General features: G+C 39.6%; 1 protein-coding gene across 1 annotated transcript in view; it reads left to right on the top strand.

Annotated features, from left to right (window-relative positions):
• Positions 1-14,844, top strand: part of HABP4 (hyaluronan binding protein 4) — a 105,696-nt gene that overhangs the window by 74,133 nt on the left and 16,719 nt on the right. The window contains exon 6 of the mRNA XM_030193639.1: positions 4,282-4,444. Coding sequence (XP_030049499.1) covers positions 4,282-4,444 — 163 coding nt within the window. The remainder of the gene's footprint in view (positions 1-4,281; positions 4,445-14,844) is intronic.

Here is a 14,844-nt window from a genome sequence, read left to right as displayed (position 1 = left end):
CTGATAGGTCCCACAAAGGAGACTCTTTCTGAATATACCAACTGCCCCCATCTTGCCAGCCCCTGGGATTCCCATTGTCTATACACAGGAGATGACAAGCCATTCCCAAACAAGGGGTTGTATATTGTGGTTGTATGTCTAGACAGCCTTAAACTTGTCCCACACTGGCTGATGCCGTCATCACAGTTCAACAACATCCTGGAAGCCACTTAAGTAACACAAAGGACCTGTGCCTACCAGAGCCTGTTCAATAGAGACCCAGAGCTTATATGGATAGTTTTGAAACCATTTAATATCAGCTGTGGCTTGTGTGCTTCTTTAAGTATTGCACCCTACGAGGTATCCCCAGACATCCTTTCTTCCTATCCCTAAATAAAACATTTTCTCAATAATCAAGGCATTTGGCAGCAGCTGAAATAGAGAATCCTAGGCAGAAGGTTCATGTTAACAGTGGTGATTCTTTAAAATCAAATGAGTGTGATCTCTTTCCATCTCTGCAAGTCCTCTTTCACTTTTATCAATAGCCTTGGATAATTAGTCACAAAAAGCTCTCTAAATGTTGCTATAATCCAAAACCCTAATATTTCAAGCTGAGTTGCAACCACCAGATGGAAAAGGAGTCCTTTAACTAATGGAAAATTGGCTCTATGGATAAAAGCTTCCATCTTACTCATATTTAATTTAAAACTGAAGACTCTGGAGAAGGCCTCTATCTCATGCACTAAATTTGGAAGGGTAATTACAGGAGTAATAAGAGTCAATAAGATAAAATCAATCTTTTTTTTTTTTTCAGATGGTAGTCCCATTCTACTTACCCTAATTCCATCAATATCAGGATTGTTACATATCACTACTGCAAATGGCTCTGTGGTTAGATCAAACAAAAGAGGGGGCAGCAGACACCCTTGTCGGGTACCTCTGGAGAGTGGAAACATCTTAGAGTACCCACCATTGACTCACAAGTGCTGAGTAGAGGCCCTGTACCGACTTCTTAAATTGACTCATCCACCCCTACTTTATCAAATATCCCATCCTGATACTCCAGTTAACCCTGTCAAAGGCTTTTTTCAGTGTAAATACTCAAGAAAAATACAGGAATCTGTCTCCTCTGAGCTACATGCATCAAATTAATTATTCTATAGATGTTATCTGTTGCTTGCCGCTTAGGAATGAACCCCACTGGTCTGAATGAACCAGTTCAGGCAAGACCTGTCCTAATCTGGTAGCTGTATTTTTGCAAATATTTTAACATCTAAAATGGAAATGGGTCAGTAGGATTTACATTGTTCTATCCTTGTCTTCCTTTGGTATGACTGAGATCCAGGCCTCCACATTGATGGGGGACTGACTCACCACTGTGTATTATTAACTTCTGCCACCAAGGGTGCTAATTCAATGGCAAAAGTCTTAACAATACTAGAGAGCTAGCACATCTAACCCCAAGGACCTTAACCTGTTGGCAGAGATATAGTTTTCAAGACCTCAGACGTCACTTCTACATCTCTGCTGTCTGTGATTGCATAAGGCTAAGTGGCTAATTGAAGCCAAGTAATTACAAATATTTCCTTTAATTATTAAGAGTCATATGTGTAGAAACCCTGAAGAAACTCCCTAAAACACTCTTATTAGGGAGGACAGGTAGGGAAGTTTCCACACTTTGTCCTTAATCTTTCCACCTGCAGTTAGCGTATCTGGGTTTAAAAAAGGTTTGGATAGATTCCTGGAGGAGAAGTCCATAGTCTGTTACTGAGATGGACATGGGGTAAGCCTCATGTTGCTACTATTTGGGTTTCTGCCAGGTACTTTTGACCTGGATTGGCCACTGTTGGAAGCAGGATACTGGGCTAGATGGACCATTAGCCTGACCAAGTATGGCAGTTCTTATATTCACTGTTCACTGTGCTTGTGCTTTAATCCATTTTATTTGCTAGCATTCTGTGGGCCTTACCTGTGTACTTGCCACTTCTGCTTAACCCTGTCTAACTGAAATACCAATTTGGCTTGGTGAACCCCCCCACCCCCCCAAAAAAAAAAAAAAAAAAAGTGTACCTGGTATATTTCACTCCTCACCCCTCTGTCTCATGAACACTTATGTCTCTGTTCCAATTCAGTTAACTATCTCAAGTATTTGATATCCAACTCCTCCCTCTTTCTCTTCTGCAGTGAAGCAATTTTATGAAGTAGCCTTTTGTCATGGCCTTCAAAGCATCCCAAATCACAGTCACGATCACAGGGCTTATACGCCACCTAATCCCATATCTGATTCTATCTAGCTAACAAAAGACATATGAACATACAATTTACTCAAAGAAGCATTGTACTCAAAAAAAGATACCACTTAAGCTACTTTTAAATATTTCCAAAATAAATCTTTATGAAATAAAATTGTCTTAACAAATAAGTGTCATATTCCAATATGGAGGTGCTAGATATGAAAAGGAACTGTTCAGCATTCTTTTAAAACTCCCCTACAAGAAGAAAAGCCCCAAGGATCACCTCTATCCCCGATCCTCTTCAATCTTATTATGATCCCCCTGGCCAAGACCCTATCTAAATATGGACTAAACCCCTTCATTTACGCAGATGACATTACCATATTCATCCCTTTCCAATCCAACCTAGCAGAAATCTCCAATAAAATAATCACTGGCATGAACATCTTAGCCTCATGGGCTAACTCTTTTAAGATGAAAATGAACAAGGAGAAAACACAATGCCTAATCCTCTCATCCAATACTCTACACTCCTCCCAACTACCCTGATGGCTCAATCCCCATATCCGACAATCTAAAAATCCTAGGAGTAACACTGGACAACCACCTAACTCTGGAAACTCACGCAAAAACCATGACAGAGAAGATGTTCAACATGATGTGGGTGTTGAAACGAGTGAAACCATATCTCCCCCTAAAAACTTTCTGCAGCTTGGTACAATCCACTGTACTTACCCACGCTGACTACTGCAATAGCATTTTCATTGGCTGTAAGGTCCAAATCCTGAAAAAACTGGTAAATCATGATTTGAAAGCGCAACACCTCTTCATGAAAAACTCCATTGGCTCCCTATTAACGAACGAATAAACTTCAGAGTCCAAACACTGATTCACAAGATTATCTACGCAGAATCTCCAAGCTACATGACCAACCTGATTGACCTACCAGCTAGAAACAGATCAAAATCTTCTTGAACATATCTCAATCTACACCTTCCCAACTGCAAAGGCCTCAAGTACAAAAACTACTACGCATCCAACTTCTCTGTTATAGGCAGCCAACTCTGGAATGCCCTACCAAGACCCATTCGAACAGTTAGCGACCATCTACCCTTCCGTAAGTTGCTAAAAACTTACCTCTTCAAGCAAGCCTACTCAAATGACCCAACTTAACCTATGAACCCAATCTACACCACTCCTACCTCTCCTACCTCTACCTCCCCTGCCCATTTCATCATCTCAACCTATTCTACAGTGGCTCAGCTACATTCTTAGTTTCTAGGCTTTCACATTACTGACATAGCATTAACTAACTCTGATCCCAAACGAGTAGCCTATTTAAAAAATTTATTTATTAAATTTATGCTACAATTAATCGACAAGAATAACTTGTATACAGAAGCTCACATTCAATAAAAAGAGGAAGCGGTCTAATGGGAAAATATAAGTGCAGTACAGTCCACAATAAGAGGAGATAACCCAAAGGAAAATAAACCCTTGAAGCAATGGTACCAAAGTAAAGCTACAGAAAATATTGAGGGCATCAAAAATCCATTAAATGCAGGCTTACTCAGCTACTCTTCCAGGTCAAGGAGATTCCAACTTCCTAATTTCCAGAAATGTTTTAAACTGATCCGAGACGAAGGAAGTATATTTATTTGAAGAAAGCGTCACAAAACATTTACAGGGAAACTGTAACACAAACTTAGCGACAAGTAAAACTACTTGGTGCCTCCCTTGTTAAGTGGCTTACATATTATATACTGGTACTTTCTGTTGGTTATATGTTACTCAGATTTTCTTTTTGCATGCTTCATTATAGTAAAAGCTTAAGGCATGTAACTTTGTGGGTTTCTCTCTCTCTCTCTCTCTCTCTCTCTCTTGTCTTTTGTCTGTGGGCTTCATTATATTGAAAAGTCCCTTTTTGTAAATGAATAACATGAACTTTTTATATGATTGGCAGATTTGACTTTTTAAAATAACTGTATGCTTGAGTAATTCAAGATCAATGAGGCGGCTGATTTTTGAAGCAACAGTTGATATTCTTTTTAAAACATGTAAAAATTAGAGTTGATGGTGAGTCTGTGGAAGAAATGGCTCATGAAATGTCCCTGGATGAGTGGAAGTCTCTTCAGGAGCAAGTTCGCCCAAAGCCAGAGTTTAACATCCGTAAACCGGATTCTTCTGTCTTTTCCAAAGCTGTGGTGATTCATAAATCAAAGTATAAAGAAGTAAGTACTAAGAAATGGGTATTTTTATAAATTGTAATGCTGTAGAGATGATGAGTGTGCAGAATCATGGGTCATGCCTGGTACTTAATCAGTTTGTCTTCCAGAACTTCCAAAAAAAGGCCTTCCTTTTCCAATGTTCAGTAGTTCCCACTTTGCCCCTCAGTTCACTTTTATCTACTATTGTTGGATATCATTTTTCTTCTGCAGTTCCTAAAAGCTGATTTGTTCAGGTACTTTACCTTGATCCATCCTAGTTTGTGTGTGTGTGGTTTTCTTTTAGGATTTCTTTTAATTTGTCAATCCTGTGAACCAACCCATGTTCTTAATGTATTGCGATCCTCATGTCACTCAGATGAACATTTTAATCTCTTTGGCCATCTTTGTGAAGAGGAAATCTTATCTATTTGATTTTTGCTTTATTGATTTTCTTTATGTCTGAGAAGAAGGGGGTTGGTGGTTTCATGTTGTCCAAATGTGAACAGAAGTTATCAATCTCTGATCATTACTAGGTGTGTTGTAGATGTCTTATTCATGATCATAGGGAAAAGCTGCTGAAGTGGAGGACCATAACAGAAGAAAAAACAGGAGGACAACTAGAGGATATAACACTTCCTTCTGTGAAGGACCCAACAATGCACCATGTTTCAAGGGTCTAAAAACAAATTATAAACATACAATATAGGTATCAGGATCTCAGTTCCACCATGGGGGTATTATCCACCCCTCTAAGCTGTATAGTGGCTTCCTAACGAATAGGTTTTACTCTTCATTTTCCCTGGCCTTTTGGGAAGGATAAAACCTAGTGCTATCTTGCCCATGGACCACTTTATAATTTTGAGTTATCTTCCCTGTTTAAAAGAATTTCTAGAAGTATTTTCCACCCTTTGTTTACATTTATGAGGGCTGCCCTCCACAGGAGGACCCATCTGTGTGAATTGGTGAACTTCTTGTCTACAGAGTAAGCAAAGTTGCTTACCTGTATTGAGTATTTTCCGAGGATAGGCAGGCATGATATTCTCACATGTGGGTGAGTTTTGGAGGGCTCACAGTTTCCACCACAAATGTTGACAGGTAGAGGGAGATAGGGACCAGAGTCCCCCACTCCATGGTGCACAGCAGTGACCACTACACTACTCCAGGGACCTGCATCCTGATCTGATAGACCTGGCTCTAACATTTGAGTCTGTCGTAGAGGTTGCTAAATCATATTTGTATTCACATTTGTGGGGGGTGGGAGGGGGTCAGTGACCACTGGAAAGGGGGGGGGGTATTGGAGGTCTCCCCTGATTCCCTCCAGGGGTCATCTTGTCATTTAGGGCACCGTTATTTGACTTATTCGTTATAAAAACAAGTCTAGTTCAAAATGTCTTAATTTTAGTCCTGGACGGTTTTGTTTTGTTCCATTATAGCTGAAAAATGTGTTAGGAATGCCCAGATCCAGCCTTTAACACGCTCCTAACACACACCCCCTTGTGATTTGAATGTACTTCTGATGGACTTCCTAGAAAAACGTCTAAAAATTGGTTTTGAAAATACCAATTTGGACGTTTTTGTGAGAAAAACGTCCAAATGCAGATTTATGTCACTTTTTGGACATTTTTCTCATTTGAAAATGAGCTCCAAAATGTTATCACTTATTAGGGTCCATGTTTAAACACTGTTACAGTACTTAAGTTTCTCCCTTATTTAATTAATTATTTTCCTTAATGTTCTTGACCTGTCTCTTGATCATACCTCATAACATGAACAGGTGAGTGCCATATTTGAGAGTATTCTCTTTTACTTTTCTTTTTTTAATTTATAAGTCTTTATCACTGTTGGAGAAGCAAAATACATGTATAGAGAACTGGCAGCTAAAGTAATAAATGTATGGCAAAACTGCTCACATTATAAATTAAAAAGAAATAAAAATGTGGAAATGCACAATGGCTTAAGCCTATATATAATCAACACAGTTATAGTTAATATTTCATATTACCAGCACAAGTCCACAATAAAGTGAAAATCTAATACATTTGAGGAGAAACCAAGGAAAAAATAAAAAGGAAAAATGCAAAGCAATGGTACAGACATAAATCTATATTACCTCCTTTAAAGATCTATAGTTTAGTAGCCAAAAATGCAGATAAGTTGAATCCCAGAAAATATACTTGTCAGATTATACATTTGTAGGGGAATTTAAAGAAAAATGATCTTCCAATTGGAGCACACTTGGATGTAAGAAAAGAAATTGCGTAGCCAGGGGTGGGCCTGAGCCCACCCACTTTGGGCTCAGGCCCACCCGGTAGCAGCACACCTATGATGTGGCTGGCAGGGATCCCCAAGCCCCACCAGTCAAACTCCCAACAATTGTCTCTCCTGCATACCTTGTAAATAGGAGATCTTCACCTGCAGCAGCCCCACAGCCTTCCCTCTGATGTATTTCTGCCTATACAGAAACAAGAAGTTGCATCAGAGGGAAGGATGTGGGGTCAACATGAGCAGTGTGTATTAGCTGCTTCTCGCCACCGGTGAAAATCTGCTATTTAAAAGGTATGCAGAGGAGGGGGGATGTTTGAGAGATCATATGGCTTGCTGGCGAGAGAGAGTAAGCGACCAAATCACTTGTGGGACAAGGCAGAGTTCTGCCCACCCATCTTGGGCCCAGGCCCACCCAAAATTGGGTGTCTGGCTACGCCCCTGTGGCAAAGGTTAGGGGAAACAAACATTTTTATTCCCCTAAACAACATATCCCTAGATTTAAGTGTTAAGCACCCAATTTTTATCAAATCTGCTCTTCAAAGATAACATTCAAGTAGCAGTTTATTACTCCCTTATGAGTAAGTTCTGGAGAAGTCTCTAAAGAATCAGTTGTAATATCCCCCGAGTCCAACTGTACTCCTGGTTTCTTTAAGAGGAGATAATTTGCATTTGAAAACATTGGCACCTAATCTTTCCTCAGTTGTAATATTTACAAGAAATATTGTATGATAATGTCTTTAGGAGATATTTTTTATCTCTAAAGTTGACAAATTTCAGATTTATACTTTGTGATTGATATCTAACTTTTCTAATTTTGCCTATATTCCACGCAGATCTTTTACAAAAGTTGCTTGAACATTCTGAACTTGGGCAAGAGACTGTTCTGAAGCAGAGACCTTATAAATTCCAGATTTAACATCCACTTGGTCCGTTTCACATTGCCCAAGTCTTTGTTCCAAGTCTGCAGTTTGTACATCTAAAGTTTGAACAACAGGGATGATTATTTTCTTTAGATTAAAGATAGCCACCCAAATCATATCTAAGGTAATCAGTGCCAGTTTACTCACAAGAGTTTCAGGAATGGAGATATCAGCAGTTTCATGGTTTTCCAAATGTATTTCTCTTTCAGTGCTGCCAAGACTGCAGGGCAAGATAATCCCGGTTGCACAGATTCCTCCACACCAACAGCTGTTCCTATGCTGGAATCACAGTAGCAACTAGTTGGGCCTTTGAGTCTTTTTCCACGGCAGTGTTTTGCTGATGCATATGCTCCAGCTGCTGCAGCACTGCAAGCAGTGAACTGGTTGCACATGCCTGAGGAGGAGGGGATTCCCATTGCACCTCCTTGTGACTCTGGGCAAGTTGCTTAATTCTCCATTGCCCCAGGAGTTGCAAAAAAACACAGAAAGGCGGTATATCAAGTTCCAGTCCCCTTTTCTTGAAGCAGTGCAAAGAAAAACTACAAAAATGGTATGGGATTTGCGTTACAGGACATACGAGGAGAGACTTGCTGACCTGAACATGTATACCCTGGAGGAAAGGAGAAACAGGGGTGATATGATACAGATGTTCAGATATTTGAAAGGTATTAATCTGCAAACAAACCTTTTACGGAGATGGGAAGGCGGTAGAACTAGAGGACATAAAATGGGGTTGGGGGGGCAGACTAAAAAAAATGTTAGGAAGTATTTTTTCACGGAGAGAGTGGTGGATAATTGGAATGCCCTCCCGCAGGAGGTGGTGGAGATGAAAACAGTAATGGAATTCAAAAATGCGTTGGATAAACACAAAGGAATCCTGTTCGGAAGGAATGGATCCTCAGGAGCTTAACGGAGATTGGGTGGCAACACCTGGTAATTGGGAAGCAAGCTAGTGCTGGGCAGACTTCTAGGGTCTGTGCCCTGAAAATTTCAAGGACAAATCAAGGTCAGGTATACATATAAAGTAGAACATCTGAGTTTATCTTGTTAGGCAGACTGGATGGACCGTGCAGGTCTTGCCGTCATCTACTGTTACTATATATACTCCCCCCCCCCCTTCCATTCAGGGCTTAAGAAACGTCTTTCTTAAAATTCCCTTAAAGTTCAGGTAGCAGTTCTGGCTTGTTTTTGTTTTTTGGTTTTTTTTTTTGTATCCAGCAGTCTTCTTTGGCAACACATTCAGATGTGTGTTGTTTGAGGGGTGTCAGTCACCTTAGGCCTCCATCTAAGGAGTGGAGGAGTGACCTAGTGGTTAGGGTGGTGGATTTTGGTCCTGGGGAACTGAGGAACTGAGTTCGATTCCCACTTCAGGCAGAGGCAGCTCCTTGTGACTCTGGGCAAGTCACTTAACCCTCAATTGCCCCATGTAAGTGGGGTACAAATGTAAAAAATATATATATAAAAAAAATAAACATCTGTCCTGAATGCAACAGTAATCTTGTTCTTTGGGCCCTTTTAAAAAAAAACCCAACAACAACTTTTTGTACCCCTACGCAAGAGGTTTTCAACCCAGCTGGGGGTTTTAAGATATCCTTATTGAATTCAATGAGAATATCCTGAAAAACCTGATTGACTGGGTGTGCTCTGAGGACTGGGTTGAAAACCTTTGCCCTACGCAAAGCTAATCTTAAGAACCTTGCTTTGAAAACTGTGTAGCTAGGTTTTTTTTTGGCCGGAAGGATCTCAGAGCTTCATGCCTTACCTTGTAGAGACCCCTTTCTGTGTTTTACTGAAGCTGGGATTTCTAGTCATATGATCCCTTCCTTTTTACCTAAGGTAGTTTCTGCTTTTCATATTAAACAAACTCTGTTTACACCTTTTCTGAAGAGAATTGTGGGTAAGAATTTTCCTCCTTGCTTCTCCTTCATGTTAAGAGTTCTTTTATGCTATTTAGAGTTCACTAATGATTTTATGTGCTCAGTTCATCTTTTTATTCTTATCATGGAACCTAAAAAGGGGTTGTGCGCTTCTAAAGCAACTATAACTAATTGATTAAAGGGCACTATCTCTTCAGCCTATTTGTTGGTTGAGAAATGAACTCCCTTCCATCTTAAAGTTCATTCTACAAGGGCACTATCTTCTTCCTTCGCGGAAGCCCATACTGTAGATGAAATATGTAGGGCCGCCACATAGTCCACATTTCATACATTTTCTAAGTATTATCTTCTAGATGTGGCAGCTAGGAAAGAGCTAACAAATAAGTAACAGTATGAGCTGTTGATCAAAGATAGGTAAACTAATACAAAACAACTGAACAACAGCCAAATTCAATCCCAAAAGGTCATAAAAAGGCATACAATACTTGAAAGCATGAATATTAACCAAGGTCTGACCAACAAGACCCGTTATCTATATAAGATTTTGGTGTCCGTGGTCTGATCTCTTTCATTGGGTAAGGAAATTAATCTCACATGCTTACAATGAAAACTTTCTCATAGTTCAAACATTATCCCTGAGAATCAAATATTTCCAAAAGCACAGCTATAGCATAAAATAACTTAGCTTTTCTCAGCTGGCTTAATCACCCCTCATTCCAACTGTTTAATTGTGTTCAACGGGGCCCTTATCATTTCACCCGCTTCTGGGCTTCATCAGGAACAACCCAGTTTAAACAAACTTATGCAGGGGCATTCATCTCGCTGACAGGAATCCACTTTATGAGTATCTGGTTGTTTGATATAGCACTATTTAATTTCAAATTTAACTATATAGTTATATTGTTGGGTTATTTTTAGTATTAATATTTCTGATTTTTAATACTCCAAACGTTATACGTTTTGGCATTATTTTTTAATTTTTAATTTAATTTTGGTATTCCTTTTTAAATATGAGTGTGTTCTTGGATGTTTTTAACCTTGTTTTGTAATTAAATTGTTTGCTTTTATTTTATTTCATCTGTATTTTTATGTGTATTCACATATGTTTAAGTGTTTATATATGCTGATCTGAAATGTTTTGTTTGATTTTAGACCCCTGAAGAAGGCCGGTTGGCCGAAACACAGACCGTGTAGGGTCTTAATAAACTCCATTGGTGCTCTTACTCTGTATGTTTTTTCTGGTCTGTTTTGGTTTTTCTTCTGCTCTTTTTTTTGTTTCATGAGTGTTTTGCGGGAGACTTGGACCTTCTTTGTGTTGGTTTGACATTCCCTATCTGTTTCCGCATACAGTTCAAACTCTTTTTATTGACTTATAAGTGCATTCACTCTGCAGCTCCTCAGTATCTCTCCACTCTCATCTCTCCCTACACTCCTCCCCGGGAACTCCGTTCACTGGGTAAATCTCTCTTATCTGCACCCTTCTCCTCCACCGCTAACTCCAGATTCCGTTCCTTTTATCTTGCTGCACCATATGCCTGGAATAAACTTCCTGAGCCGGTCCGTCAAGCCCCATCTCTGGCCATCTTCAAATCTAGGCTAAAAGCCCACCTTTTTGATGCTGCTTTTAACTCCTAACCCTTACTCACTTGTTCAGTACCTTTATTTTATCATCCCCACCTTAGTAGTTCTCTTATCTCTTATTTGTCCTGTTTGTCTGTCCTAATTAGATTGTAAGCTCTGTCGAGCAGGGACTGTCTCTTCATGTCAAGTGTACAGCGCTGCGTACGCCTAGTAGCACTATAGAATTAGTAGTAGTAGTATGTGCAATTTTGAGTTCTTTGAAAAATACTTTTCAAAACTGATCAAGCAATTCTCATTTATCCTGCTACCATTCCTTTATGCAGTGGTAACAGCAAGCCTAACCTTAGGGTTAATCTTCAGTTCCTGGAAGGAAATCTACATTCATCCACAGTTTTACAAATCTAAGATTAGACCCAAGTTGAAGGTAGTTTACATCAGATAAAATCTTTTAAAATAAGGGTAACATATTCATTTACAAGTATTTACAGTAGTTAAAATAAAAGTACATACATACAAAATCAGTTGCAAACTTAATACCACCTAAACATTGTACTAACAAAACATAAGATATTCCACAGTTAGTATTACAACAAGAATTGCTCACAAAACTATGGTTTTAATTTCTTCCTAAACAGTGGGTAGGTAGAGTCTGACTTCAAAGTCATTGGAAGAGACTGCCAAATAACCAGTAGAAAAACCTGTTAACATGCAGTTCTGAATAGTGACCAAATTTCCTTTACAGAGGGAATTGTCGAGCAAATATGATTGTGATCTTAAAACTATTGTGGAAATATTGCTATAAAATAAACTTGCCAAGATATTTTGGAGCAATATCTTGAACAATGTACAATAATCAGATGTGTTAAATAAAATACTAAACCTAATCAGTTTTTATTGTCCTTTTCTGAACTAATTTAAAATTTGTCAATATCTTTTGAGGTAAACTCAGATGGATTGCATTGCAGTAATTTACTAAAGATGAAATTGAACCACTGCTCGCTCTGTCAAGTTGGCTTGTGATAAGTATGGTTTAATTTAAGGAAATGCAAGCTTGAAAATATTTATAAAAATATAACTTAATCAACCTACTGATGACCCCACTAGCAAAACTTCTATCAAACCACAACCTTAACCCTTACATATATGCCGATGATGTAACGATATCTATTCCTTTTAAACAAAACATCAGCGAAATCTCTAACAAAATCAACCAAAGTCTACACATCATGAACACCTGGGCAGATGCATTCCGACTGAAATTGAACGCAGAAAAAACTCAATGCCTCATACTAACCTCCCAATACAATACAACAAAATTTACTACTATCAACACACCTAAACTAAACTTGCCAATTTCAGAAAATTTAACAATCCTCGGAGTAACAATCGACCGCCACCTTACACTTGAAACTCACGCGAACACAACAACAAAAAAGATGTTCTTCTCCATGTGGAAGCTGAAAAGAATAAAACCATTCTTTCCAAGATTTGTCTTCCGCAACCTGGTACAATCACTCGTATTAAGACATCTGGATTACTGCAACTCATTATACGCAGGCTGCAAAGAACAAATAATGAGAAAACTTCAGACAGCTCAGAATACAGCGGCCAGACTCCTCTTCGGAAAACCAAAATACGAAAGTGCAGCACCATTACGCAAGAAACTACACTGGCTCCCACTCAAGGAACGTGTCACCTTTAAAATCTGCACATTAGTGCATAAAATCATTCACGGTGAAGCCCCAGCATACATGTCCGACTTGGTAGACCTGCCACCCAGAAACGCCAAAAAATCATCCAGAACTTTCCTCAACCTCCACTTCCCTAAGTGCAAAGGCATAAAGTATAAAGGACTACATGCTTCAACCTTCTCCTACAAGAGCACGCAACTCTGGAACGCACTACCACGCGGCCTGAGAGCGGTCTACGAGTTGACAGACTTCCGCAAACGATTGAAAACCCATCTCTTTGACAAAACATACCGCAAGGAGCAAAACATATAAATCCCATATACATCATAACAATGCCTCAAGATACTGCCCCACGTGCTCCACGTCCCCGTGCTCTCCCGTTCAGTGTCTGCCCGCGGATGGGGACTGTCTACCCCATCGCTCGCTTGCTGTTGTTCGGTCGGAGTGGTGGATCCCCCACGCCACATCCTTTGGTTTCCACGCCCCAGGGGTGACTGATCTGATCTTGTCTTCCTTTATCTGCTCACAATGTAACCCATAATCGTACTGTAATGTAAGAAACTGTATTTCCATCATTTACAATGTATTGTAAGCCACACTGAGCCCGCAAATAGGTGGGAAAATGTGGGATACAAATGCAACTAAATAAATAAATAAAATATTGTCAGACTGGAATTAATATAGAATTCTAAACTGCATACATTTTTTTTAAGGTGCTAAACTCAATTGGGCTGTTTTAGGGGCGTCCTCCAGGGGTTTCTTTTTAATGTTGCCAACTCAAAGAATTTGTCTTGCCTGCATTTATTTTTAAAAGATTAGTCATCCAAAAGCTGATGTCGAGAAAAATGTTAATAATAATACAAGACTTAAAACTAGAATCATCTGAAACATAAATCTGGAAATTTTCAGCATAAGATAAATTAACCAAGCCTAAATTTCTTAATCACTTCCCAATAAGATCACAAATACATAAAAAGGATTGGGATATAAGGAGCTCCACTTTGTCACCCAGCAATTAAAGCTGGTTTTACTGCTTCTAAAGGCCAACCAAAACCAGTACAGGGGCTAAAATTTGACTTTGTTTCAGCCGAAAACAAACCCAGCCTTCATCTCTCCCCCCCTTGGCAGAGAGCATTTCTTCCCAGGCCAGCCACCACCACCCAAAGGCCCACTTTTAAATGCCCTGGTGGTCTAGTAGTGCCCCCCTCCTCAGGCCTCTTGGACCTACCTTTTAAATCTCCTGGTGGTCTAGTGGCCTGTTCTGGGCAAGAGCAATCCCCAGTTGCTCTTGCTTCCTCCTGCTTTATGCTGGTTCCAATTCCAAATCCACCGGGACCTCCCATGGCAGTCTCAGCAGCCATTTAGGCTGAGGAATTGGCAGGGTTAAGAGCAACTGGGGATTGTTTTTGCCCGGAAGAGGCAAAGAGACCACAAAGAGATTTAAAGGCTAGACCTGTAGGGAAGAGGAGTGCCTCTAGATCACCAGTCCATTTAAAAGTAGGCTTAGGGGAGGGCCTTTGGGTGTTTGGGAGGGCAGAGGGACTGTGGTGGGAGCTTGCCTGGAAGATTTGGGGAGGGGGGGGAGGGAGTTTGTTTCAGGCGATGGCATTTTCGGCCTAAACCTAAACCTGGATTTTGGCTCTGTTTCAATGCTGAAACCAAATTTTGGATGGCCTCTATCCAACTTTAACCATAAGGGAATGCCCCTCTAAAATGTTATAAACTAGTTGAAGATATTACCCTGTACTCTCACAGACTGTAATCTTGCTGATAACTGACTGGTTGACAAGGTCAAATGCTGTCGTCAAATTTAAGAAGTTAAAAATAACTCATTTTTATCTAAAGTCATTTTTATTCCTTGAGAAATATCAGTACATTCTGTACTAAAACCTGTCAGATAGACATTAAAAGGTCAAATGTATCCAAAAATTAGATGAGGACTGCAACTTCCACCAATTCTGATTAAAAAAAACAAAACTGAAGGGCTTATTTCCATAACCCTCTAAATCCAATACAACTAATATGGAGTGGGTTTGGGAAATAAGCCCTTCAATTACAACATAGCTAAGCTCCCAAATCTGGCTTTTTGA

Source organism: Microcaecilia unicolor, chromosome 2 (genome assembly GCF_901765095.1).
Source record: "Microcaecilia unicolor chromosome 2, aMicUni1.1, whole genome shotgun sequence".
NCBI lineage: Eukaryota > Metazoa > Chordata > Amphibia > Gymnophiona > Siphonopidae > Microcaecilia > Microcaecilia unicolor.
The sequence above is the reverse complement of the archived record's forward strand: the minus strand, read 5'-3'. Positions and strand labels throughout refer to the sequence as shown.